Source organism: Dipodomys merriami, unplaced genomic scaffold, assembly GCF_024711535.1.
Source record: "Dipodomys merriami isolate MVZ:Mamm:240054 unplaced genomic scaffold, mDipMer1.0.p SCAF_55, whole genome shotgun sequence".
NCBI lineage: Eukaryota > Metazoa > Chordata > Mammalia > Rodentia > Heteromyidae > Dipodomys > Dipodomys merriami.
Window position 1 is genome coordinate 4,895,799 of NW_027206124.1, and position 26,266 is coordinate 4,922,064.

General features: G+C 53.6%; 3 protein-coding genes across 3 annotated transcripts; 1 reads left to right on the forward strand and 2 right to left on the reverse strand.

Moving 5' to 3' along the window:
* Window positions 1–3,379: 3,379 nt before the first annotated feature.
* Window positions 3,380–7,191, reverse strand: LOC138811816 (cytochrome P450 2D17-like). Its single transcript, XM_069999683.1, has 9 exons — window positions 6,871–7,191; window positions 6,472–6,643; window positions 6,014–6,166; window positions 5,732–5,892; window positions 5,198–5,374; window positions 4,899–5,040; window positions 4,535–4,722; window positions 3,997–4,138; window positions 3,380–3,894 (listed from the first exon to the last, which is right to left on the reverse strand). The coding sequence occupies exons 1-9, from the start codon at window positions 7,057–7,059 to the stop codon at window positions 3,716–3,718; spliced, it is 1,503 nt and encodes a 500-aa protein (XP_069855784.1). The 5' UTR covers window positions 7,060–7,191; the 3' UTR covers window positions 3,380–3,715.
* On the forward strand, window positions 5,298–19,507 carry LOC138811899 (uncharacterized). The gene is made up of 6 exons (XM_069999857.1): window positions 5,298–5,440; window positions 5,960–6,149; window positions 6,319–6,435; window positions 18,129–18,194; window positions 18,544–18,639; window positions 18,981–19,507. The coding sequence occupies exons 1-6, from the start codon at window positions 5,298–5,300 to the stop codon at window positions 19,110–19,112; spliced, it is 744 nt and encodes a 247-aa protein (XP_069855958.1). The 3' UTR covers window positions 19,113–19,507.
* A 1,493-nt stretch (window positions 19,508–21,000) lies between these two features.
* Window positions 21,001–24,569, reverse strand: LOC138811814 (cytochrome P450 2D17-like). The gene is made up of 9 exons (XM_069999680.1): window positions 24,325–24,569; window positions 23,926–24,097; window positions 23,466–23,618; window positions 23,203–23,363; window positions 22,681–22,857; window positions 22,383–22,524; window positions 22,019–22,206; window positions 21,516–21,657; window positions 21,001–21,411 (listed from the first exon to the last, which is right to left on the reverse strand). The coding sequence occupies exons 1-9, from the start codon at window positions 24,505–24,507 to the stop codon at window positions 21,233–21,235; spliced, it is 1,497 nt and encodes a 498-aa protein (XP_069855781.1). The 5' UTR covers window positions 24,508–24,569; the 3' UTR covers window positions 21,001–21,232.
* Between the last annotated feature and the right edge of the window lie 1,697 nt (window positions 24,570–26,266).

Below are 26,266 nucleotides of genomic sequence, written 5' to 3' on the forward strand. Positions count from 1 at the left end.
TGAGAACAGTTCAAAGCCAACCCAGGCAGAAATTCCAGGAGACTGACTCTTATCTTCATTTAATCCCTAGATAACCAGAAGTGGAGCTGTGGCTCAAAGTGATGGAGTGCTAGCCTTGAATAAAAGAGCCAGGAATGGCTGGGAATGACTTGTCACAGAGAGCCCCCCCACCCCAATAAAACCACAAAAACAAAACATTTCTACTTCCTTTTTTTTTTTTTTTTTTTTGATCAGTCATGGGGCTTGAACTCTGGGCCTGGGCACTGTCCCTCACTTGAGCCACAGCACCACTTCTGGTTTTCTGTTGGTTTGTTGGAGATAAGTATCTCACGGCCTTTCCTGCCTGGGCTGGCTTTGAACCACAGTCCTTGTATCTCAGCCTCCTGAGTAGCTAGGATGACAGGCGTGAGCCATGGACGCCCAACCTTAGTCTCCTTTTAAAGATATTCTCGAGGCTGCTGACAGTCTGGGGATCTGCCGACCAGGCAGCGGCACATCTCCGCAGCCTTCCGTCTCTCCTTGTCACGCAGCCCATAGGGGAGACGGTGAGGCCGGTGTGGGGGCTGATGGATAAGTGCTACCCGGCGCCCGCTCAGGTGGGTCTGGGCTGGGAGGGTGTGGGTGGCTGTGTTAGGCATTCTCATAGTAACGGGGGGGGGGGTGCCCCTGGAAGACAAGGGCCCCCAGGGACCACACTGTGTGTCACTTCTTGTCTCCTGCAGAGGCAAAAACTCAGGGGTGAGAAGCAAGTCTCCAGAGTAAGGGAGGCCCCTGGCAAGGTGGGGAGGGAACTCTGTGTGGACTCAGAGTCCCAGGGGGCCATGGCAAGTCCCCTTGGGGAAACTGGCCCCAGCTCAGCTCAAAGACAGCAAGGGCCTGGGACAGCCCCGGGCGTGGCGACAGGAGGAGAGCTGAGGTCTGAATGCCGCGCTGCCCACTTCGCAGGCCTCCCCTCAGACCACGGCCCCCAAGGAGGAAGAAGCACAAAATGATACCACCCCGCAGGAAGAAACGGACAGTGTATCTCAGGAGGAAGGGCAGGTGAGGGTCCGGGGCAGGGAGGAGGAGAGAGGGGGTGGCAGGGGCCCCAGGTTGGGAGGTGAGAAGCTGAGGCCTCCCCTGGCCCATCCCCAGCGTGGATCCTCCTTGACAGCCACCCGGAGGCCGCAGGCTGAGGAGGCTGCGGTGGGAAAGGCTGGTTCACCCTCGGGACCACTGGACCACTGCGCCATCCCAGAGGAGCAAGGAGCTCTATCTATGGGGAACTGGGGGGAACCGCCAGTGGGGTCAGTCCTGGCCTCACCTCACATGATTGCTCAGTGTCCTCATCGGTCCAGCATAGATTCTAATCTCACTACCGTGTCCCTCTTCTTCTATCCCAGGAAAAGAAAATGGTCCAACAGGAAGTTGCAGTACATCCATCTGGTAAGATGGCGGACCCCATGCTGTTGTTTTATCAGGACGCCTTCCTCCGTATCTCAGACACAGAGTCCAGATCTAGCAAACTTTCCTGACCTGGGGAGGAGGGGGAGAAACACCAGCCCTTCCTGGGGGAACCTGCCTGGGCTCACTCCCTGTGTGGAGGCCACGCCCCCTAGCTGGTCGCCTAGCAACCTTTCTCCCAGTGGCCCCTGCTGTCAGGGAGTGCTGGGTGCTGGGTAAATTATCTTGTGGACAGGGGGACACAGGCCTACTGTTCTGTGTGTTTTAGAAGATTCGGAAGTGGAGACGGAGGAGGAGAAGTGGTCTGGGATGTGGGGAGCCCCACTTTGGAGAAAATTCTGGCTGAGTTGGTTCCCGGCCTCTGACAACCCAAAGATAAAGAGCCATGAATAAGAAGGGGTCCAATAAATCCTCCAGTTGCTGCTTCTAGAAGCCCAGCTTCGTCCTTTCACGGGCCCCAGGCTGCCCGGAGACCAGGGGCAGTGCGCAGACCACACGCCACACTCTCCCTCCTGCCAACACAGGGCCTCGGCTGCCAGCCTCGACTCTGCCCCGCGAATGACCCGCAGTGCCCGCACCTCACACAGGCCCAGGGGGCGTGCAGGAAGGGTGGACCCTGTGGGGCCCCTGTCCTAGGGCGCTGAGGAGAGGCCGGGATCCCTTGTGGAGATGCTGCCAGCCTCGGCGAAGACAGCGCTCAGCCTCCAGCTCTGAGTGGCCTGTTCTCCAGCCCAGCCTGTTTCCTAAAGGCGCAGGAAGGACTCTGGAGGGCCTGGGACACCGCCCCCACCAGCCACTGTGGGATGAAGACAGAGGGGGAAAGAGCACCCAGCTGTGGTGTGCAGATTTCAGGTACCTGGCCTGGTACCACCATGTCCCAAGCCGGGAGAACAAGAGAAAGCAAGCATTTCTTAGGACACTGTGCGGGAGAGTTGGGGAGGGCAGCCAGGCAGGGGTGAGGCAGGGCTGTGGCTGTAGTGATGTGGGTCAGGGAGAGGATTTATGGAGTTTGTGGACTTTGGGGATTGGCTGTCTCTCTTTTTGTGAACCTATTGTCCTGCCATCTCTTTCTCAGACCATATTTCAAAGTTCCTAGGCAAGAAGTGCTTGGCAGCTCAGTTGTCTTCTCTGCCTTCCATCTGACCCAATTCAGGGGCTGCATTTGCTTCCTCTTTCCTCCAGGCCTGTTCTTCCCATTGGGCTCACCCACAGTCCACCTGGACTTTGTGGTTTCTCAGTCATGTCTTCTTCGATGGGGGCACCTCCTCATTCATCCCTACACCTGCCCTGAGCGGGGATGTAGATCAACCAGGATCACAGTGACGGAAATCACAGCAGAAAGATAGGAGCTGTGATTTTCTCATTATAGAAGGGGAAACACAAGCCCAGGTTCACCTAATATAGTGACAAAGGAAAAAGGGGATCTCTCTCTCCCTGTCTCTCTCCTTTTATCTCTGCACAAGGTCAAGCCCTCCCTAGGGCCCCAGCCCACAGGTCTCCATGTCTTTTCCCTGGTAACCTCTCTAGCCACTGTACTTGAGGGCAGCAGGCTCAGAGCCTTGACCCGTGGCCTCCCACTCCAGCCTGGCCAGAAAGGATACTTCTCAGCCCATAGGGGACAGAACACCAGCTTGCGTGATGGGCCAGGGCAGCCGGGTAGTGCTGTGTCCGGGGGCTGCGAGGCTCAGCAAGGGGGCTTCCCCTTGACTCACAGCAGGCCTGCCAAGGAGACTTTCTCCTGATAGCTAACTGTGGATGTTAATGCTGACCCACTTCCTGCCTTCCTATGTACCCACTTGTTTGGGGTCTCAGGTAAGAAGTTGGGGCTGGGTGCATAGCTTGAGTGGCAGAGGCCCTGCCCAGCAGATTCATGGCTTGGAATTCAAACCTAGAACTGTCCCTCCTGTACCCAGAAAGGAAGAAGACACAGTGGTGGTCTCTGAGAGGCCTCTCCTTGCCATAGGGTTTTAGAGATGGGACTGAAATAGGGTGTCCAGATGCATCCTAACCCCCTCCTTCACCCAGAGCACTGATACTCCTCCTGAGACAGGCGCCATGGAAGGCTCTGTTCATGACTTGGGCAGAAAGCCTTGTGTCCCGGGAGGGTTGCGGGTGATGCAAAGGTTCTGCTGAGGTTCCACATAGCAACCCTCCCATTAGGGTGCAGAGGTGACCCACAGGTAGGAAAGGGGGCGGTCCTGGGGGTTCTGGTTAGAGCCAGCACAGTTGGGCCCAGCTGTGTTGCTGGGGTGGAGTGGGGACTTGGTGCCCTCTAGCGGGGCACAGCGCACAGCTGGTAGGGGGCTGGCATCATCAAAGTTTCAAAGACCCCAAAGTCGCTGGGCCGGGGCTGGCCTGCGGGCACTGAGAAGCTGAAGCGCTGCAGGAGGCAGGTGAAGAAGAGGAAGAGCTCCATGCGCGCCAGGGGCTCCCCGAGACACGCGCGGCGACCTGTGGGGGAGAGCCAGGGAGACAGTCAGCTGGGGCCTGGGGGCCACCTCCCAGCCAGCCTGTCACCCCAGCGAGGGGACAGGGAGCCAGGCCACCACGCACCTGCTGAGAAGGGCATGAAGGCCTCAGGCTTCACAAAGCGGCCCTGGGCGTCCAGGAAGTGTGCAGGGTGGAAGCGGAAGGGCTGCTCCCAGGCGCGCTCGTCCTTCAGCACCGACGACAGGTTGATGAGGATCGCGGTGCCCTGGTGGGAGGTGCTTGGTGAGTGGGGCTGGGGGCACTGAGACTGCACACCACACACACAGACACTGCCATAACCTGTGCGCATCCTTTCATCTGACCCTGGGCCCCCAGGACCTCCCGGGTGCTGCCTTTGTTGCCCCAGTAATCAAGGAAAACACTGAAACAGTGTGCCCGCAGGCCCCCCTCCCCTGTGTGGGAATTCTTCCACTGGCCCTGTAGGACTACTTTCCCCCGGCCCAAGAGATGCTGAGCAAAGAGCTGAACTTTCCTCCTGCATCCCTCACCCCCAACATTATAACATGGTGGTCCTGAATTGTATTACTTGCACAGAATACAGGACCAAGCTGTGGATGGCAGCTGCATGATCACTGGTCTGTCCTAGCATGCTAGGACTTACCTTGGGGATGAGGAAGCCCCGGATATCAATGTCCTGTGATGTCATATGCGGCACGCCCAAGGGGACAATGTCAGCAAAGCGCTGCACCTCATGGATCACCGCGCAGGTGAAGGGCATGCGGGCCTGGTCCCCCATCTCTGGCCGCCGTGCCTGCCCCATCACCTCATCGATCTCCTGCTGCACGCGGCCTGCGTGGACAAGCAGAGACACCGCAGTCAGTCTCCAGGCCTGTGCCCACCTGCCCCGGCCTCTGTGTGAAGAACTGAGACCCGGTGAGATCACCATGACTCCGGCTGAAATGAAGCCTACACCCTGATTCCACTTTTCCTCCCTCCCTCTCCCCTCCAGTCCCAGCTGGGCTCACGCTGCACATCCGGGTGCAGGATCATGAGCAGCAGGGCCCACGACAGCGTGACCGAGGTGGTCACCATCCCTGCGGCGAACAGGTCAGCCACCACCATGCGCAGGTTGTCCTCATTGAAGCTGCTGTCGGGGTTCCCCTTGGCCTGTGCAAAGACAAGGGGGTTCTGGACTGAGGCAGCAGAGGACAAGGCTCCAGACAGCCTCCACTGTCCCCTCCAGCCTGGAGCCCACCCTCCCTTCCACAGCACCCTCAGGCCCTGGCTCTGACCCAGTCTGTGGGGCAGGGTGGTCACTGCGCACCTTCTCCACCTCAGCCAGGAAGGAGTCAGTCAGGTCTCGTGGTGGCTCAGCGGGGTCCCGGGTCATCTTGTGCTCTGCCAGCAGCTCATCCAATAGGGCCATGAAGGCCTTCTGTGCAGGGAAGATCTTCCGATGCAGCCCAGGGATGCGCAGGAGCACGGGGACTGCGTTCAGCAACTGTGAGAGCACAGATGGGAAGAGTCCTTCTGTGTTCACTGTACACCTGCACCATTCTCTGATCCTGTGACCTCCAGATGTACACATCCTCTGCCTGTCCCCACCTGTCGCCTGTTCCTCTCCCCAGAGGCAGCCTGCTTGCTTTCTCTGGCTCCAGGCACAGGGGGACACAGGTGGTCACTCTCCAGAGCCTTCTGACCTTAAGTCCCTCTGTCATGCCTGTTGCCTGAGTTTCCCCAGATCTAGGCTTGACCTGTGACCTCTCCTCAAGCCCTCTCCCCATGCCATCGCATGCAAACCCTTCCCCTGGAGCTCCAGCTGCAGGAGCTGGCCCTGCAGAGGGTTCTGAGTCCGCACCACAGTTATGATGCTGGACTCCTCATTCATTTTGTTCTGCAACAGCTCCAACATTCTGTCCAGGGAGGCGTCATCATACTCGAAGCGGCGGGCATAGATGAGGGAGGCGATCACGTTGCACACGGCTTTGTTCAGGAGAGCCTTGGGGCTGAACGGGTGACCTGGGAGCAGTAATGACATCAATGTATTGACCACAGTAATGACATCAATGTATTGACCTCCCCTCAGCCCTCCCAGGTCCCCCCTTCCTCGTTTTGCTGTGTCCCTCCTGCCAACGCTCACCGGAGTGGTCAGCGAAGGCCTCACAGAGGCAGCCGGCCTCCTGGGTCACCCACTGCTCCAGCGACTTCTTGCCCAGGCCGAAGTTGCGCAGGGTGGACACGGAGAAGCGCCTCTGTTCGCGCCAGGCGTGGCTGTAGTGGGCCATGATCAGCCCTGGGAAGAGGGGGGCGGGGAACTGGGTGTGGCTCCAGACTAACATCCAATGGGTGACCTAGACAGGACCCAGGCACCGCCTATCCACCAATCAGCGACCTGGGCGTGACTCGGGCCGTCCCTCCTCCAATCACATTCCTGCCCCGCCTCAGGCGCTGCAGTGGTGTCCCGGCCACGCCCACTGCCTTCCGGACCTGCTCCCTGTCCTCCCTCCCGAGCCCCGCCCTCCGACCTCCCAGGGCCCCCTGTCCTCAGGTCACCGTCCCCAGGTCAGTCCCGAGGCTGCCGCCCGTGCCGCCCTTTGCCTTGAGATCTGGGTCCGAAGCCCAGCTGTTCCAGCGCGGGCATGGGCGGGCGGTCAGCGGTGTCCTCGCTGTGCTTCACCAGCGCCTCGCGCACGGCCTCCAGCCCGTTCACCATCACCGCTGGCCTCCAGCCCAGGTGCAGGCTGACCACCTCCCCGAAGCGGCGCTGCAGCTGCGGGGGGAGCCCGGCGTTCTCCTCAGACAGGGCCCGGTGCCACCCCCGGCCTTTGCCCCGCCACACATTGGTCTTGGAGAGCCCGGACTGTCCTCAGGCCCTGCAGTGCCCTCCCCAGGGAGCCTCTCAGCCTCTGGGGCTCAGCTCCCTGCGCGGCCTGTGGCTTCCCAGCACTGGCTCTGGGGGCTCCGCATGCCCTCTGCTGCCCACCACCTGCTCCTCACCTTGTAGAAGCAGTATGGCAGGTTCTGGAAATCCATCTCCAGCAGGTTGCCCAGCCCTGGCAGAGGCACAGGGCCCGGCGGGTAGCGAGCAGCCCAGCGCTGGCGCCGGTGCATCAGGTCCACCAGGAGCAGGAAGATGGCCACGGCCACGGCCATGGCCCACAGTGCTTCCCCTGTCAGCAGCCCCATGGCGGCCTCCCAGCTCCCTGGATTCCTCCACTCCAGCGCCAGGACTGGACTGGGCACTGAACCAACCTGGGAGGGTCCCTTAGCTGAGGCTGACGTTTGTCTCTGCCATGAAACCACATGGGCAGACGTCCATGGTGCTTGGCAGGGCCACAGCAGCTCCCAGGCTGGCACAATTGCAGAAGTCTCTGTCCTCCTCCTACTGCTTCTCAGAGCAGCAGGGACCAGGGCAGACCAGTCAGGGGAGCACCCTTCTTGCCTCAAGCACTGCCTGCCTGCTCAAGTCTTGGCCTGAGTCTGGATTCTTCTGGAGGAGACTTCCCAGGTCTTCAGCTCTCCCCCTGGGTTATCAAAAGCCTGCCATAGGCCTGCCTGACATTGCTCAAAGCCAAGGCTGCTCTAAGGCCCTTTCTGTCCTCTCAGAGTGAACTGGGGATTTGAACCCACCTCTCAGTCTAAAGTCTATTCTCCATCCTAACACCCAGACCAACCAAAACCTCCACAACCACTAATGACTAGGGTAGAGATCACACAAACACTCTTGCCCTAGGGTAGAGGTCACACAACTGTACAGCTCTCCCAGATGGAGTTCACACAACCACACAGATCTCAGGACAGAGGTCACACAGCCACACAACATCCCAGGGGAGAGATAAACAACCACATAACACCCTAACACAGAGTCCAAACAAGCCACTACTGCCCTAGAGTAGAGATCACACGGCCTATCACTGAGGCCACCCAACCTCAAAACACCCCAGGGCCGACATCACACAACCAGAGAACACCCCAGGTAGAGCTCACACAACCAGAGAACATCCCAGGGTAGAGATCACACAACCAGATGACACAATACACCACCATATAGCACACAACCACATAGCACTCCAGGTCAGAGATCATACAACCTCAAAACACCCAGGGCAGACATCACACAACCAGAGAACCCCAAGGTAGGGATCACACAACCAGATGACACCCCAGGGGAGATATCACATCGCCACACAAAAACCCAGGGCTGAAATCACACAACCACACAACACTAAAGGACAGAGTTCACACAATCACACAGTACCCTAGGAAGGAGATCAGATTTTTGCTAAGATACCTTTGGTAGAATTACATGTCTTTTCTAAATTCCAAGGCAGTATCTAATATCTTTGTTGGTTGCCGTTTTATTTATTTTGAACTCAGGGCCTCGACTCTGTCCCTAAGGTCTTCTTTTTCTTTTCTTTTTTCTTTCTTTCTTTTTTTTTTTACTCAAGGCTAGTGCTTTACCATTTCAGCCACGTTCTGGTTTTTGTTTTTTCTTTTGGAGGCTTAATTGGACAGAAGAGTATGGAGGACTTTTCTGCTTGGACTGTCTTCAAATCATGATCCTCAGATCTCAGTCTCCTGGATAACTAGGATTACAAGCTTGAGCACCAGCACCTGCCTTTGACTGGATTTTGAGTCAGGTTCTCACCATATGGCTCAGGCTGGCCTCAGATTTGCAATCTGACTGCCTCAGTCCCTGGAGTGCTGAGATTATAGGAGTGTGCCACTACATCTAGCAATCTCTCTTTTACAGCAAGGTTCAAGGGGTTGAAAGGTGGTAATTTGTGGTGTATTGTAAATGTGAACATTGGAGGCTGGGAAAGTGGTTCAGAGGCAGAGTGCTTTCCTTGCATGCATGAGGCCCTGGGTTTGATTCCTCAGCACCACATAAACAGAAAAAACCGGAAGTGGTGCTGTGGCTCAAGTGGGTGGAGCACTAGCTTTGAGCTGAAGAGCTGAGGGACAGCGCCCAGGCCCAGAGTTCAGCTGCCATGACCAAAAAAAAAGTGAACATCTGAAAACACAGGACTGTAGGCATGGCTCAAGTGGTAGACAGCTTGAGTTCAATTCCCCTGATATTGAACAAGAAAAAAAAAAAGCAATGACATCACATTCAAAATTTTCCATTGTCATCAACCTGAAGGAGCAGGGTACTACGATTTCCAAAAGTCTGTGGGGAACATGGCGCTTAACTGAGACTGCTGAGAAATCAACACGGGTAGTGTCTTCTGTGCTGGGGCCTAGAGGCTGGGCCAGCTTCACTTGAAGCTGAATAGGGATTATGTTATCTGTGATCTATGGATCAATCCATCTGTCATATATGTATGTATATCCATCCGTCTATCATCTTCACCCACCTAGGCATATACCAAGGGGACATGTGAAAGGGGGTTCTGCTGGAATCCCATTTCTGTGGCAAAGTGTCAAAGCAGAGCTGATCCCCTCCCCTGATCCTGCTCCAAGATTCCACTCTCTCCACCACCACCCCCCCCCACCAGCATGGGCTGTCTGTCTATGGTAGTGCCCAGACCAAACCCACAGGAACAAGTGACTCCTGACCCCGTCCTCCACAGTCAGAGGTGAACGGGCAGTGGTGACCCACTGGGGTTGACAGAGCCCAGGCCCCACAGCCTGTGCCAGAACAGCATGGGAGGCTGGGTGCAGGGAGGGACATGTTGGGAGCAGGTGCTGGCACTAAAGGTCCCAGCAGCCCAGCGCTGCCACTCTACAGAGGAGGAAAGTCGGCGTCTGGAGGGAAGCGAGCAGACCGGCAGCGCCCCCAGTGCCAGGACAGAGCCGCACAGGCTGTTGGCCGCCTGTCCTGTGCTTTTGGGAAAATGTTATCTAGCAACACTGGAGAGCCCTGGGGTACATCTTTGGCAGTGACCATTCAGACGTGATCAAGAACGCTCTTGTTTACAAATGCATTGGAGGTCATTAAGTTCAACTTTGATTCCCTTTTTTTTTTTTCTGGCTTTTTTTTTTTAAATTTTTTTATTGTAGAGATACTATACAGAGGGTTACAGTTACATGAGTGAGGTAATGAGTACACTTCCACTTCCTCTTGAACATTGTTACCCCCTCCATTGTTTTCCCCCTACCATCCCCTCCCTCCCTCCCTTCCCCAAGGTTCTTTTTTTTTTTTTTTTGATCGTGATTAAGTGATTACTTAATTTCCGGAAATTCACAGTATTGTGGAATAATGATGCTCATTTAAAGTCACAAGTTCATTCTAACTTTCCTGGAGCAAATTGTCTATCACAGTCTGTAATATATAACGGTGCTCATATGTTATATACCATATATGCGATCAGCAGCATGGGGATATTTAGTAGTGGTTCAACCAGTTGAGTGGGAGTTCTTTGTTTCTTAAGTCCTGTTAGTTTTGTCATATCACCTAACATTTTGGATTCATCATCCACTTATCAGGGAGACCATGTACTGTTTGTCTCTTCGTTCTTGGCTTACCTCGCTCAACATGATTCCTTCTAGCTCCATCCATTTCCCTGCAAATGCCATTATTTTGTCATTTCTAATGGCTGCATAATATTCCATTGTGTATAGATACCACAATTTTTGGATCCATTCATCTGTGGTGGGGCATCTAGGTTGTTTCCATATCCTAGCTATTGCGAACAGTGCTGCAATAAACATGGAGGTGCACGTGTCCTTGTATATTGGTTTCTGTTGTTCAGGGTAGATGCCTAGAAGTGGTATGACTGGGTCGTAAGGGAGGTCAATCTTTAGCTTTCTAAGGACCCTCCAGACTGCTTTCCAAAGTGGTTGTATGAGTGTACATTCCCACCAGCAGTGTAATAGCGTTCCTCGTTCTCCACATCCCCTCCAGCATTTGTCGTTGGCTGATTTGTGGATGTGGGACATTCTGACTGGGGTAAGGTGGTATCTCAGGGTTGTCTTTATTTGCATTTCCTTCACCACCAGGGATGATGAACATTTCCTCATGTGTTTCTTTGCCATTTTTATTTCTTCATTTGAGAAGTCCCTCTTTAGTTCCCTTGCCCATTTAGTAATTGGTTTGTTGGGTTTGGGAGGGATTAGTTTCTTGAGTTCCCTGTATATACAGGATGTTAACCCCTTGTCTGATATATTGCTGGTAAATATTTTTTCCCAATTAGTTGGTTGTCTTTCTAGCTTGGTTGCGATAGCTTTATCTGTGCAGAAGCTTTTTATTTTAAGGTAGTCCCATTTGTCGAGTCTCTCTCCAATTTGTTGTGACCCTGGGACTCTGTTCAGGAAGTTCCTTCCTGTGCCTATTAGTTCAAGTGTCTCTCCTACTCTGTCCTGCAGTAGTTTCAGAGATTCAGGTTTAATGTTAAGGTCTTTAATCCATTTTGAGTTGATGTTGGTGCATGGTGATAGGCTGGGGTCCACTTTTAGTTTTCTGCATGTGGCTGCCCAGTTTTCCCAGCACCAGCGGTTGAAGAGGCTGTGTTTCTTCCATTGTATGTCTTTGGCTCCTTTGTCGAATATCAGCTGGCTGTAGTCCTGTGGATTTATTTCTGGATCTTCTATTCTGTTCCATTGGTCTTCGGGTCTGTTTTTGTGCCAGTACCATGCTGTCTTTGTTATTATAGCTCTGTAGTAGAGTTTGAAGTTCGGCATGGATAGCCCTCCCATATTGTCTTTATCCCCTAGAATTGTTTTGGCTATTCTAGGTCTTTTGTTGTTCCATATGAATTTTTGGACTGTTTTCTGTATTTCAGAGATGTACGTCATTGGGATTTTAATAGGAATTGCGTTGAATTTGTATATTAGTTTTGGAAGTATTACCATCTTTACTATATTAAGTAGGCCTATCCAGGAGCATGGGAGGTCTTTCCATTTCCTAGTGTCTTCTGCAATTTCTTTCTTTAACTTTTTATAGTTCTCATTAAATAGTTCTTTTACATCTTTGGTTAGGTTAATTCCTAAATATTTTATTTTTCGGGAGGTTATTGTGAATGGGGTTGCTCCCTTTATTTCCCTCTCTTCCTGTACATTATCAGTGTATAGGAAGGCGACTGATTTTTGTGGGTTTATTTTGTATCCTGCTATTTTGCCAAAGTGATTTATGATTTCTAAGAGTTTGGGGATGGAGTTTTTGGGATCTTGGAGGTATAGTATCATGTTGTCTGCAAAAAGGGATAGTTTAACTTCTTCTTTTCCTATGCGGATCCCTTTAATGTCTTTTTCTTGCCTTATTGCCCTGGCTAAGGGTTCTAGGACTATATTGAAGAGGAGTGGAGACAGTGGGCATCCTTGCCTTGTTCCTGATTTTAGGAGAATTGGTTGTAGCTTTTCCCCATTAAGTATAATATTGGCTATTGGTCTGTCATAAATGGCTTTTATTGTTTTTAGAAATGTTCCTTCTATTCCTATTTTCTCCAGAGCTTTTAGCATGAATGAATGTTGAATTTTGTCAAAGGCCTTTTCTGCATCTGTGGCAATAATCATGTGATTCTTGACCTTGGCTCTGTTGATATGTTGGATTACATTTATTGACTTACGTATGTTAAACCATCCCTGTGTCTCTGGGATGAAGCCTACCTGGTCATAGTGAATTATTTTTTTTATGTGTTTCTGGATTCTGTTAGCTAGAATCTTGTTAAGGATCTTTGCATCTGTGTTCATCAAGGAGATTGACCTGTAATTCTCCTTTTTGGTTGGGTCTTTGCCTGGTTTGGGGATGAGTGTGATATTGGCTTCGTAGAATGAGTTTGGGATAGCTCCCTCCTTCTCTGTTTCTCTGAAGAGCTTGAGGAGTATGGGTATTAGTTCTTGTTTAAAGGTCTTATAGAATTCTGCTGTGAATCCATCTGGTCCTGGGCTTTTTTTTGTTGGAAGACTTTTGATAGCTTCCTGTATCTCATTATAGGATATTGGCTTATTTAATTGGTTAACTTCTTCTTTGCTCAGTTTGGGCAACTTGTATTTCTCTAAAAATGCATCCATTTCTGCCCGATTTTCTTCCTTTAGAGAGTATAGCTTTTGAAAGTAGTCTGTTAGAATTGTTTGGATATCTTGGGTACGTGTGGTGATGTTTCCCGTGGCATCCCTAATCCTATTAATATGGGTTTCCTCTCTTCTTTTTTTAATTAATCTAGCCAATGGGCCATCAATTTTGTTTATTTTTTCAAAGAACCAGCTTTTTGTTTGGTTTATTTTGGTTATGGTTTTCTGATTTTCTAATTGGTTAATCTCTGCTTTTAATTTGGTTATCTGGCTTCTTCTAGTAGCTTTAGGTCCCATTTTTTCCTGTTTTTCTAGCTGTTTTAATTGCAACATGAGATTATTTACTTGGTCTGTCTCCATTCTCTTGATGTGGGCACTGAGGGCAATAAATTTGCCCCTCAGGACTGCTTTTGCTGTGTCCCACAAGTTTCTTTGTGAGGTGTTTTCATTTTCATTGAGTTGTAGGAAATGCTTTATTTCTTCTCTGATCTCTTCTGTTATCCAGGCATTGTTAAGGAGTGTGCTGTTCAATTTCCATGTATTGGAGAAATTTCTGCGGTATGCTTTGTTATTGAGAGCTAGCTTGATTCCACTGTGGCCAGATAGGATACAGGGGATTATGTCGATCCCTTTGTATTTGCTTAAGTTCCTTGCATGAACTATGATATGGTCTATTTTGGAGAAAGTTCCATGAGCTGCTGAGAAGAATGTGTACTGTGTTGTTTTAGGGTGAAATACTCGGTAGATGTCAGTTAATTCCGCTTGCAGTATGGCCTCTCTTAATTCGGTAGCTTCTTTGCCAATCCTCTGGTTGGTAGACCTGTCCTTTGGTGAGAGTGGTGTGTTAAAGTCTCCTAGTATTATCGTATTGGGATCTATTTTATTCTGTAAGTTTGAGAGCATTTGTTTGACATATCTGGGTGCACCAATATTTGGGGCATATAAGTTGATGATGGTTATATCCTCCTCTTGGATTGTTCCCTTTATTAATATGTAGTGTCCGTCCTTGTCTTTCTGTACTGATTTTAATGAAAAGTTTATTTTGTCAGATATCAGGATAGCTATACCTGCTTTCTTACTGGGGGCGTTTGATTGGTAGATCCTTTTCCACCCCTTCACTCTGAGTTTGTTTGTATGTTTGGCTGAGAGGTGGGTCTCCTGAAGGCAACAGATGGATGGGTCTTGTTTTCTTATCCAGTCCTCAGTTCGTTTTCTTTTAATTGGCGAATTCAGCCCATTTATATTAAGAGAAAGTATAGAGAGATGCATTGTTGTCCCTGCCATTCCGTTTTCCTAAGTTTTTCTTTTTTCCTTTCCTCCTGTGCTTGCTCAGTTAGACTTTGAGTAACGCCTGTTTGGGGCAGGCCCCAGTTCCTGGCTGCTTTCTTCAGGTTGTGTCCCCCCTCTTAGAATTCTTTGTAATGCTGGCTTAATGTTTATGTATTCATTTAGTTTTTCTTTGCTATTAAAAGTTTTCAGTTCTCCATCAAATGTGAATGCTAGCTTTGCCGGGTAGATCAGTCTGGGTTGGCAGTTATTGGCTCTCAGGGCTCGTATGGTGCTTTCCCAGGCTTTTCTTGCATTCATTGTTTGTGTGGAGAGATCTGCAGTAATTTTTATTTTTTTCCCATTGTAGTATAGCTCCTTCTTCATTTTTGCTGCATGCAGGATTGTTTCCTTATTATTCAGATCTATCATTTTTACTATAATGTGTCTAGAAGTGTTTCTCCTGGGGTCTTGCTTGTTGGGTGTTCGATAAGCTTTTGTGATGTAGTTAAGATGGTCGTTTTTGAGGTGGGGAAAATTTTCATTGATTATATTGTTAAATAGGTGGTGCATTCCCTTGCTCTGGAATTCCTCACCTTCGTCCACTCCAATTATGCGAAGGTTAAATTTTTTAGCATTATCTGCTTGCTCTTGAATATCCCTTTGGTTTAATTTGAGTAATTTTTCCATATCTGTCACTTTTTGGTCCAGTTGGTGTATTCTGTCTTCTGTATCTGACACTCGACCTTCCATTTCATTCACTCTGTTGACAGTGGCTTCTATTGTGGTTTGCATGGAGGAAATGGATCCCTTTATGGATTCAATGTTGGTTCTCAGAGTACTGATCTCACCTCTCAATGAGGTATGCATTACCTCTAATTTGGCGTTTATCTCACTTCTTACTGAGGTTTGTGCAGCTTCTATTTTTGCATGCATCTCTTGTTTGATACCCTGTATCTCTTTGGATAGTTCATCCTTGTGCTCTTTCAATTTCTGATCAATTTCTCGCTTTATTTCTTGAGTCATTGCCTCCAGCAACCCTTGGAAGTAGCCTTTGTCTTCCATTCCTGCTTTGCTCCCACTGGGGCTCTCCCCTGTGTGGCTGCTGGCTTTTGAGGTGAGCTTGCTGTCCTGGGTGGTAGTAAACCTTGTGATTTTTCTCTGTGATTTTCGCATGGAGGTTCAGGAGACTGCTCTTCAATTTTGTTTTGGTGTGTCTGTCTTTGCTTGGTTGCTGATTCTGTATTGGTAGAGAGAGTCTGTGCCTGATCTGGGTTCTGTTGGGAGCCTATTTCCAGCTGCTATTCTGACTTACTTAGGATTCTCAGCTCTCTGCTGTAGATTGCTGGCAGTTCCCGCCTTTGGAAGGGTTGAGCAGCCTAGACTGCTTGTGTTTGCTCCTACGGGTGCTCTTGTGAAGAACAGATGCTCTGGATGCACTCTCCCAAATGCTGGAGTCTGCTATGGGCTCCTGATGTGTTTTTGTTTATTTGTTTTGGGCTGGTTGTGGGCTTGAACTCTAGGTTTGGGTGCTGTCCCTCAGCTTTTCAGCTCAAGGCTGGCACCCTACCGTTTGAGCCACAGCACCCTTTTTGCTTTTGTGATGCTGAGGAATCAGATGCAGGGCCTCATACATCCAAGACTATCACTCTATTGCTGAGCCGCCTTAACAGTCTGAGCTCCTGCTTACTATCAGGTGCTGGCAGCCTGTGTTGCCCAATTCCCAGTCTAGGGTATATGGGTGGAGTTTTGGTGGGGTTTGGGCTTCTCTTGTCCTGGGCCTCCAGGTCTTTTGTTGTCACAGGCGTGCTTCCCAGGGGAGTGTTGTTTCCTGGTTTTCTCCCCTCTGTTGAGGCGTATGCTCAGCTTTTTACTTCAATTGGGAGGAGTTGGTTGTGTTGTTCAGGCGCCGGATCCCCGGGCCTGGTTCCAGCCCCAGCCTGGAGCGCGCTTGTTAGGCCTGTGCTGATGTGTATACCACCTAGGTTATGCAGCCTGGAGCGCACTCGTTAGGCCTGTGCTGATGTGTATACCACCTAGGTTATACAGCCTGGGGGACACAGTTCAAATTTTCTTCTACTGTTGGTAGTCTTGACCCAGGGGCGCTGTTCCTGGCTTGGGCATTTAAGCTCCCTTCCAGGGGTGCTCTTGCTCTAGCCTGGCCAGCTGAGTGTGCTCCACGGGCTGGTGGAGCTCTCAAACAGTTCCCAGTTTTAGTGGGTCCTGTGGTCCGGGTGCTGGGGTAGGGAGTCTAGGTCAGGGTCTGGGGATTCCCTCCAGCTCTGGTCTCCCTTGAGGGATACACTTCCCCTGTGGGGTACTCACCCTGGAGCTGGTTGTTTCTGTGTGGTGTAGGTCGTCAGTTGTTGTTGCAATCCGCGCTGGGTTGGGCGGTGGTGGCTCTGTGTGATTCTTTTCTGTCTCTGCCTCTGTCGAAGCTGTTGGGTCAAGAGTGTCCACGCTCAGGCAGCTTCTTCTCGGTACCTCTGGGGCCCAAGTGACCCCGCCGGCTTGTTGCGATCGTGATCGGGCGGGCGGGTGGTCTGCAGACAGGACCCTTTGTCGCGCCGAGCGGCTTTGGCGGGATGGAACCTCTCTGCTCGGGTGGAGAGTGCTGGGTGGAGAGTGCTGGATCGTTGCGATCGCGATCAGGCGGGCCGGGTGGTCTGCCGACAGGTCCTTTTGTCACTCTGCTGATGCCCAGCGGCTTTGGCGGGATGGAGCCTCTCTGCTCGGGTGGAGAGTGAGGGGTGGGGGTGGGATCCTCGTGGAGACTCCCGGCTGGTAGGTTTCTCTGTTCCTGGCGATCTGCTGTTCTGCAAACCAGTACCTGATGTTCTGAAAGTGGCCCCCTGTGTCTCTGCTGTTTCTCTGGGGCTCCCCCAGCCCCCGCCGGGGCCGGCTGGCCGGCGGCTTGGCGCACTGCTGCGCTGCCAGTAAAGGTTGGGGGAGGGGTCTTCGCTTTTCTCTGTTTTGAAATTCTTTTCCTCTCTTTCTTTTTTTGTTATTCTCCGCCTCTGGTTTTTCTCTGAGTGTTCGTCTTTTTGTTGTTGTCGGTCTCTTGGGGAGATTAAGCGTTGGAACTCGAACTCTCTTTTTGGTTGGAGAGAGCTGTGGCGTTTCCCTACTGCCCCGTCGCCATCTTGGTCCCCCCTCTTGATTCCCTTTTTAAAACAAAAATCAAATATCTATTTTAAAAAGTTCTAACCAGGCACCGGTGGTTCACGCCTGTCATCCTAGCTACTCAGGAGGCTGAGATCTGAGGATCGAGGCTTGAAGCCAGCTCAGGCAAGAAATGTCAGTGAGACTCTTATCTCTGAGTTAACCACTCAAAAACCAGAAGTGTGGCTGTGCTCAAAGTAGTAGTAGTTCTAGTAGCCTTGAACAGAAGAACTCAAGGACAGCACCCAGGCCCTGGGTTCAAGCCCCATGACCAAAAAAAAAAAAAAAAAAGTTCTTTGGCCAGGTGCTGGGGGCTCACGCCTGTAATCCTAGCTACTTAGGAGGCTGAGATCTGAGAACAGTTCAAAGCCAACCCAGGCAGAAATTCCAGGAGACTGACTCTTATCTTCATTTAATCCCTAGATAACCAGAAGTCGAGCTGTGGCTCAAAGTGATGGAGTGCTAGCCTTGAATAAAAGAGCCAGGAATGGCTGGGAATGACTTGTCACAGAGAGCCCCCCCACCCCAATAAAACCACAAAAACAAAACATTTCTACTTATCTTCCTTTTTTTTTTTTTTTTTTTTTTTGATCAGTCATGGGGCTTGAACTCTGGGCCTGGGCACTGTCCCTCACTAGAGCCACAGCACCACTTCTGGTTTTCTGTTGGTTTGTTGGAGATAAGTATCTCACGGCCTTTCCTGCCTGGGCTGGCTTTGAACCACAGTCCTTGTATTTCAGCCTCCTGAGTAGCTAGGATGACAGGCGTGAGCCTGTCTCCTTTTAAAGATATTCTCGAGGCTGCTGACAGTCTGGGGATCTGCCGACCAGGCAGCGGCACATCTCCGCAGCCTTCCGTCTCTCCTTGTCACGCAGCCCATAGGGGAGACGGTGAGGCCGGTGTGGGGGCTGATGGATAAGTGCTACCCGGCGCCCGCTCAGGTGGGTCTGGGCTGGGAGGGTGTGGGTGGCTGTGTTAGGCATTCTCATAGTAACGGGTGGGGGGGTGCCACTGGAAGACAAGGGCCCCCAGGGACCACACTGTGTGTCACTTCTTGTCTCCTGCAGAGGCAAAAACTCAGGGGTGAGAAGCAAGTCTCCAGAGTAAGGGAGGCCCCTGGCAAGGTGGGGAGGGAACTCTGTGTGGACTCAGAGTCCCAGGGGGCCATGGCAAGTCCCCTTGGGGAAACTGGCCCCAGCTCAGCTCAAAGACAGCAAGGGCCTGGGACAGCCCCGGGCGTGGCGACAGGAGGAGAGCTGAGGTCTGAATGCCGCGCTGCCCACTTCGCAGGCCTCCCCTCAGACCACGGCCCCCAAGGAGGAAGAAGCACAAAATGATACCACCCCGCAGGAAGAAACGGACAGTGTATCTCAGGAGGAAGGGCAGGTGAGGGTCCGGGGCAGGGAGGAGGAGAGAGGGGGTGGCAGGGGCCCCAGGTTGGGAGGTGAGAAGCTGAGGCCTCCCCTGGCCCATCCCCAGCGTGGATCCTCCTTGACAGCCACCCGGAGGCCGCAGGCTGAGGAGGCTGCGGTGGGAAAGGCTGGTTCACCCTCGGGACCACTGGACCACTGCGCCATCCCAGAGGAGCAAGGAGCTCTATCTATGGGGAACTGGGGGGAACCGCCAGTGGGGTCAGTCCTGGCCTCACCTCACATGATTGCTCAGTGTCCTCATCGGTCCAGCATAGATTCTAATCTCACTACCGTGTCCCTCTTCTTCTATCCCAGGAAAAGAAAATGATCCAACAGGAAGTTGCAGTACATCCATCTGGCAAGATGGCGGACCCCATGCTGTTGTTTTATCAAGACGCCTTCCTCCGTATCTCAGACACAGAGTCCAGATCTAGCAAACTTTCCTGACCTGGGGAGGAGGGGGAGAAACACCAGCCCTTCCTGGGGGAACCTGCCTGGGCTCACTCCCTGTGTGGAGGCCACGCCCCCTAGCTGGTCGCCTAGTAACCTTTCTCCCAGTGGCCCCTGCTGTCAGGGAGTGCTGGGTGCTGGGTAAATTATCTTGTGGACAGGGGGACACAGGCCTACTGTTCTGTGTGTTTTAGAAGATTCGGAAGTGGAGACGGAGGAGGAGAAGTGGTCTGGGATGTGGGGAGCCCCACTTTGGAGAAAATTCTGGCTGAGTTGGTTCCCGGCCTCTGACAACCCAAAGATAAAGAGCCATGAATAAGAAGGGGTCCAATAAATCCTCCAGTTGCTGCTTCTAGAAGCCCAGCTTCGTCCTTTCACGGGCCCCAGGCTGCCCGGAGAGCAGGGGCAGTGCGCAGACCACACGCCACACTCTCCCTCCTGCCAACACAGGGCCTCGGCTGCCAGCCTCGACTCTGCCCCGCGAATGACCCGCAGTGCCCGCACCTCACACAGGCCCAGAGGGCGTGCAGGAAGGGTGGACCCTGTGGGGCCCCTGTCCTAGGGCGCTGAGGAGAGGCCGGGATCCCTTGTGGAGATGCTGCCAGCCTCGGCGAAGACAGCACTCAGCCTCCAGCTCTGAGTGGCCTGTTCTCCAGCCCAGCCTGTTTCCTAAAGGCGCAGGAAGGACTCTGGAGGGCCTGGGACACCGCCCCCACCAGCCACTGTGGGATGAAGACAGAGGGGGAAAGAGCACCCAGCTGTGGTGTGCAGATTTCAGGTACCTGGCCTGGTACCACCATGTCCCAAGCCGGGAGAACAAGAGAAAGCAAGCATTTCTTAGGACACTGTGCGGGAGAGTCGGGGAGGGCAGCCAGGCAGGGGTGAGGCAGGGCTGTGGCTGTAGTGATGTGGGTCAGGGAGAGGATTTATGGAGTTTGTGGACTTTGGGGATTGGCTGTCTCTCTTTTTGTGAACCTATTGTCCTGCCATCTCTTTCTCAGACCATATTTCAAAGTTCTTAGGCAAGAAGTGCTTGGCAGCTCAGTTGTCTTCTCTGCCTTCCATCTGACCCAATTCAGGGGCTGCATTTGCTTCCTCTTTCCTCCAGGCCTGTTCTTCCCATTGGGCTCACCCACAGTCCACCTGGACTTTGTGGTTTCTCAGTCATGTCTTCTTCGATGGGGGCACCTCCTCATTCATCCCTACACCTGCCCTGAGCGGGGATGTAGATCAACCAGGATCACAGTGACAGAAATCACAGCAAAAAGATAGGAGCTGTGATTTTCTCATTATAGAAGGGGAAACACAAGCCCAGGTTCACCTAATATAGTGACAAAGGAAAAAGGGGATCTCTCTCTCTCCCTGTCTCTCTCCTTTTATGTCCCTATCACTGCACAAGGTCAAGCCCTCCCTAGGGCCCCAGCCCACAGGTCTCCATGTCTTTTCCCTGGTAACCTCTCTGGCCACTGTACTTGAGGGAAGCAGGCTCAGAGCCTTGACCCGTGGCCTCCCACTCCAGCCTGGCCAGAGAGGAAACTTCTCAGCCCATAGGGGACAGAACACCAGCTTGCGTGATGGGCCAGGGCAGCCGGGCAGTGCTGTGTCTGGGGGCTGCGAGGCTCAGCAAGGGGGCTCCCTGTTGGTTCCCATCAGGCCTTGCCAGGGAGACTTTGGCTCCTGATAGCTAACTGTGGATGTTAATGCTGACCCACTTCCTGCCTTCCTGATGTACCCACTTGTTTGGGGTCTCAGGTAAGAAGTTGGGGCTGGGTGCATAGCTTGAGTGGCAGAGGCCCTGCCCAGCAGATTCATGGCTTGGAATTCAAACCCAGCACTGTCCCTCCTGCCCCGAAAAGGAAGAAGACATAGGATAATGGCAATGGGGTTAAATGGGGCCTCCAGATGCACTCTATTATCCCCATCACCCAGGACACGAATACCACTTCCCTAAAGCTGGGGTGTGCTATGCTGAGGTTCGACATAGCAATCCTCCCATTAGGGTGCAGAGGTGACACACAGGTAGGAAAGGGGGCGGTCCTGGGGGTTCTGGTTAGAGCCAGCATGTGCGATGTTGGGCCCAGCTGTGTTGCTGGGGTGGAGTGGGGACTTGGTGCCCTCTAGCGGGGCACAGCGCACAGCTGGTAGGGGGCTGGCATCACCACAGTTTCATAGACGCCAATGGTGCTGGGCCGGGGCTGGCCTGCGGGCACCGAGAAGCTGAAGCGCTGCAGGAGGCAGGTGAAGAAGAGGAAGAGCTCCATGCGCGCCAGGGGCTCCCCGAGACACGCACGGCGACCTGTGGGGGGACAGCCAGCGGGGACAGTCATCTGGGGCCTGGAGGCCACCTCCCAGCCAGCCTGTCACCCCAGCGAGGGGACAGGGAGCCAGGCCCCCACACACCTGCTGAGAAGGGCATGAAGGCCTCAGGCTTCACAAAGCGGCCCTGGGCGTCCAGGAAGTGTGCAGGGTGGAAGCGGAAGGGCTGCTCCCAGGCGCGCTCATCCTTCAGCACCGACGACAGGTTGGTGAAGAGTGTGGTGCCCTGGTGGGAGGTGCTTGGTGAGGGGAGTCAGGGGCACCAAACACACGGCCACTGCCCTGGCCCACGTGCGTCCTTCCACCTGACCCTGGGCCCCTGGCAGCTCCGGCGCACCGCCCTTGTGTCCACAGCAGATGAGGGACACATTGACGAGTCCCCTGTGTGGCGATACTCCCACTGAACCTGCAGGTCTGCCTTTCCCTCAGCTCCAGAGGCCCTGAGCACAGGGCTGAACTTTTCTCCTTGTCCCTCACCTCCTAGATGTGAAAATGGGGGTCCTAGTTTTACTTGCCCAAAGTAAAGAGCCACGCTGTGATGGTAGCTGGATGGTCGCTGAACTGGGCAAATGGGGGCGTGGCCTTACCTTGGGAATGAAGAAGCCCTTGACATCAATGTCACGTGTTGTCATATGGGGCGCACCCAAGGGGACAATGTCAGCAAAGCGCTGCACCTCATGGATCACCGCGCAGGTGAAGGGCATGTGGGCCTGGTCCCCCATCTCTGGCCGCCGTGCCTGCCCCATCACCTCATCGATCTCCTGCTGCACGCGGCCTGCGTGGACAAGCAGAGACACCACAGTCAGTCTCCAGACCTGTGCCCACCTGCCCCGGCCTCTGTGTGAAGAACTGAGACCCGGTGAGATCACCATGACTCCGGCTGAAGTGAAGCCTACACCATGATTCCACTTTTCCTCCCTCCCCCTTCCCTCCAGTCCCAGCTGGGCTCACACTGCACATCCGGGTGCAGGATCATGAGCAGCAGAGCCCACGACAGCGTGGTGGAGGTGGTCACCATCCCTGCGGTGAACAGGTCAACCACCACCATGCGCAGGTTGTCCTCATTGAAGCTGCTGTCGGGGTTCCCCTTGGCCTGTGCAAAGCAAGGGGGTTCTGGGCTCAGGCAGCAGAGGACAAGGCTCCAGACAGCCTCCACTGTCCCCTCCAGCCTGGAGCCCGGCCTCCCTTCCACAGCACCCTCAGGCCCTGGCCCTGGCCCAGTCTGTGGGGCAGGGTGGTCACAGCGCACCTTCTCCACCTCAGCCAGGAAGGCGTCGGTCAGGTCTCGCGGTGGCTTAGCGGGGTCCCGGGTCATCTTGTGCTCTGCCAGCAGCTCATCCAGTGTGGCTGTGAAGGCTTTATATGCAGGGAACACCTTCCCAAACAGCCTGGGGATGCGCAGGAGGACGGGAACCACATTCAGCAACTGTGAGAGCACAGAGGGGAGGAGTCCTGACTGTTCACTGATCCTTTGACCTCCAGGAGGGACCACACAGCCGCTCCCTAGCCCCAGCTGTCACTTTTTCCTCTCCCCAGTGGCAGCCTCCTTGCTCTCTCTGGCTCCAACAGGGACATGGGGCACAGGTGGTCACTCTCTGGAGTTCTATGACCCCTAAGTCCCTTCTCAGGCCTGTTGTCTGAGTTTCCCCAGATCTAGGCTTGACCTTCTGTGACCTCTCCCCATGCCCCCTCCTCATGCCATCGCATGCAAACCCTTCCCCTGTAGCTGCAGCTGCAGGAGCTGGCCCTGCAGAGGGTTCTGAGTCCGCACCATGGGAATGAGGCCAGACGGTTCCTTCAGAGTGCCATACAACAGCTCCAACATTCTGTCCAGGGAGGCGTCATCATACTCGAAGCGGCGGGCGTAGATGAGGGAGGCGATCACGTTGCACACGGCTTTGTTCAGGAGAGCCTTGGGGCTGAACGGGTGACCTGGGAGCAGTAATGACATCAATGTATCGACCTCCCCTCAGGCCCCCAGTTCCCCTCTTACCCCCTTCCTCGTTTTGCTGTGTCCCTCCTGCCAACGCTCACCGGAGTGGTCAGCGAAGGCCTCACAGAGGCAGCCGGCCTCCTGGGTCACCCACTGCTCCAGCGACTTCTTGCCCAGGCCGAAGTTGCGCAGGGTGGACACGGAGAAGCGCCTCTGTTCGCGCCAGGCGTGGCTGTAGTGGGCCATGATCAGCCCTGGGAAGAGGGGGGCGGGGAACTGGGTGTGGCTCCAGACTCACACCCAATCCGTGACCTAGACAGGACCCAGGCACGGCCTATCCACCAATCAGCGACCTGGGCGTGACTCGGGCCGTCCCTCCTCCAATCACATTCCTGTCCCGCCTCCCACACGCTGCAGTGGCGTCCCGGCCACGCCCACTGCCTTCCGGACCTGCTCCCTGTCCTCCCTCCCGAGCCCCGCCCTCCGACCTCCCAGGGCCCCCTGTCCTCAGGTCACCGTCCCCAGGTCAGTCCCGAGGCTGCCGCCCGTGCCGCCCTTTGCCTTGAGATCTGGGTCCGAAGCCCAGCTGTTCCAGCGCGGGCATGGGCGGGCGGTCAGCGGTGTCCTCGCTGTGCTTCACCAGCGCCTCGCGCACGGCCTCCAGCCCGTTCACCACCACCGCTGGCCTCCAGCCCAGGTGCAGGCTGACCACCTCCCCGAAGCGGCGCTGCAGCTGCGGGGGGAGCCCGGCGTTCTCCTCAGACAGGGCCCGGTGCCACCCCCGGCCTTTGCCCCGCCACACGTTGGTCTTGGAGAGCCCGGACTGTCCTCAGGCCCTGCAGTGCCCTCCCCAGGGAGCCTCTCAGCCTCTGGGGCTCAGCTCCCTGCGCGGCCTGTGGCTTCCCAGCACTGGCGCTGGGGGCTCCGCATGCCCTCTGCTGCCCACCACCTGCTCCTCACCTTGTAGAAGCAGTATGGCAGGTTCTGGAAATCCATCTCCAGCAGGTTGCCCAGCCCTGGCAGAGGCACAGGGCCCGGCGGGTAGCGAGCAGCCCAGCGCTGGCGCCGGTGCATCAGGTCCACCAGGAGCAGGAAGATGGCCACGGCCACGGCCCACAGTGCTTCCCCTGTCAGCAGCCCCATGGCGGCCTCCCAGCTCCCTGGATTCCTCCACTCCAGCGCCAGGACTGGACTGGGCACTGAACCAACCTGGGAGGGTCCCTTAGCTGAGGCTGACCTTTGTCTCTGCCATGAATCCACCTGGGCAGACATCCATGGTGCTGGGCAGGGCCACGGCAGCTGCCAGGCTGGGACAACTGCAGAGGTCTCTGTCCTCCTCCCACTGCTACTCAGAGCAGCAGGGACCAGGGCAGACCTGGCAGGGGAGCCAGCCCTCCTGCATCAAGCACTGCCTGCCTGCTCAAGCCTTGGCCTGAGTCTGGATTCTTCTGGAGGAGACTTCCCAGGTCTTCAGCTCTCCCCCTGGGTTATCAAAAGCCTGCCATAGGCCTGCCTGACATTGCTCAAAGCCAAGGCTGCTCTAAGGCCCTTTCTGTCCTCTCAGAGTGAACTGGGGATTTGAACCCACCTCTCAGTCTAAAGTCTATTCTCCATCCTAACACCCAGACCAACCAAAACCTCCACAACCACTAATGACTAGGGTAGAGATCACACAAACACTCTTGCCCTAGGGTAGAGGTCACACAACTGTACAGCTCTCCCAGATGGAGTTCACACAACCACACAGATCTCAGGACAGAGGTCACACCACCATACAACACCCCAGGGCAGAGATAAACAACCACATAACACCCTAGCACAGAGGCCAAACATGCCACTACTGCCCTAGAGTAGAGATCACACAGCCTATCACTGAGGCCACCCAACCTCAAAACACCCCAGGGCCGACATCACACAACCAGAGAACACCCCAGGTAGAGCTCACACAACCAGAGAACATCCCAGGGTAGAGATCACACAACCAGATGACACAACACACCACCATATAGCACACAACCACATAGCACTCCAGGTCAGAGATCATACAACCTCATACCACCCAGGGCAGACATCACACAACCAGAGAACCCCAAGGTAGGGATCACACAACCAGATGACACCCCAGGGGAGATATCACATCGCCACACAAAAACCCAGGGCTGAGATCACATAACCACACAACACTAAAGGACAGAGTTCACACAATCACACAGTACCCTAGGAAGGAGATCAGATTTTTGCTAGGATACCTTTGGTAGAATTACATGTCTTTTCTAAATTCCAAGGCAGTTTCTAATATCTTTGTTGGTTGCCGTTTTATTTATTTTGAACTCAGGGCCTCGACTCTGTCCCTAAGGTCTTCTTTTTCTTTTCTTTTTTCTTTCTTTCTTTCTTTTTTTTTTTTTTACTCAAGGCTAGTGCTTTACCATTTCAGCCACGTTCTGGTTTTTGTTTTTTCTTTTGGAGGCTTAATTGGACAGAAGAGTATGGAGGACTTTTCTGCTTGGACTGTCTTCAAATCATGATCCTCAGATCTCAGTCTCCTGGATAACTAGGATTACAGGCTTGAGCACCAGCACCTGCCTTTGACTGGATTTTGAGTCAGGTTCTCACGATGTGGCCCAGGCTGGCCTCAGATTTGCAATCTGCCTGCCTCAGTCCCCGGAGTGCTGAGATTATAGGAGTGTGCCACCACATCTAGCAATCTCTCTTTTACAGCAAGGTTCAAGGGGTTAAAAGGTGGTAATTTGTGGTGTATTGTAAATGTGAACAGTGGGGGCTGGGAAAGTGGTTCAGAGGCAGAGTGCTTTCCTTGCATGCATGAGGCCCTGGGTTTGATTCCTTAGCACTACATAAACAGAAAAAACCAGAAGTGGTGCTGTGGCTCAAGTGGGTGGAGCAC

Bases quoted from the DNA above. Each gene is read 5' to 3' on its own strand.
- LOC138811899 (XM_069999857.1), top strand. From the start codon at position 5,298: ATGAAGGCCTTCTGTGCAGGGAAGATCTTCCGATGCAGCCCAGGGATG. The intron at 6,150-6,318 runs GTGGGCCATGAT...GCCCCGCCTCAG, and splicing joins TCGCGCCAGGCGTGGCTGTA to GCGCTGCAGTGGTGTCCCGG. The intron at 6,436-18,128 runs GTCAGTCCCGAG...CTTGTCACGCAG, and splicing joins CCTCAGGTCACCGTCCCCAG to CCCATAGGGGAGACGGTGAG.
- LOC138811816 (XM_069999683.1), bottom strand. From the start codon at position 7,059: ATGGGGCTGCTGACAGGGGAAGCACTGTGGGCCATGGCCGTGGCCGTG. The intron at 6,167-6,471 runs GCAAAGGGCGGC...CCCTCTTCCCAG, and splicing joins CTTCGGACCCAGATCTCAAG to GGCTGATCATGGCCCACTAC. The intron at 3,895-3,996 runs GTGCGTGGTGGC...TCTCCCCCACAG, and splicing joins CTTCATGCCCTTCTCAGCAG to GTCGCCGCGCGTGTCTCGGG.
- LOC138811814 (XM_069999680.1), bottom strand. From the start codon at position 24,507: ATGGGGCTGCTGACAGGGGAAGCACTGTGGGCCGTGGCCGTGGCCATC. The intron at 24,098-24,324 runs GTGAGGAGCAGG...CTCCCCCCGCAG, and splicing joins TGCCATACTGCTTCTACAAG to CTGCAGCGCCGCTTCGGGGA. The intron at 23,364-23,465 runs GTGAGCGTTGGC...TACTGCTCCCAG, and splicing joins GGCCTTCGCTGACCACTCCG to GTCACCCGTTCAGCCCCAAG.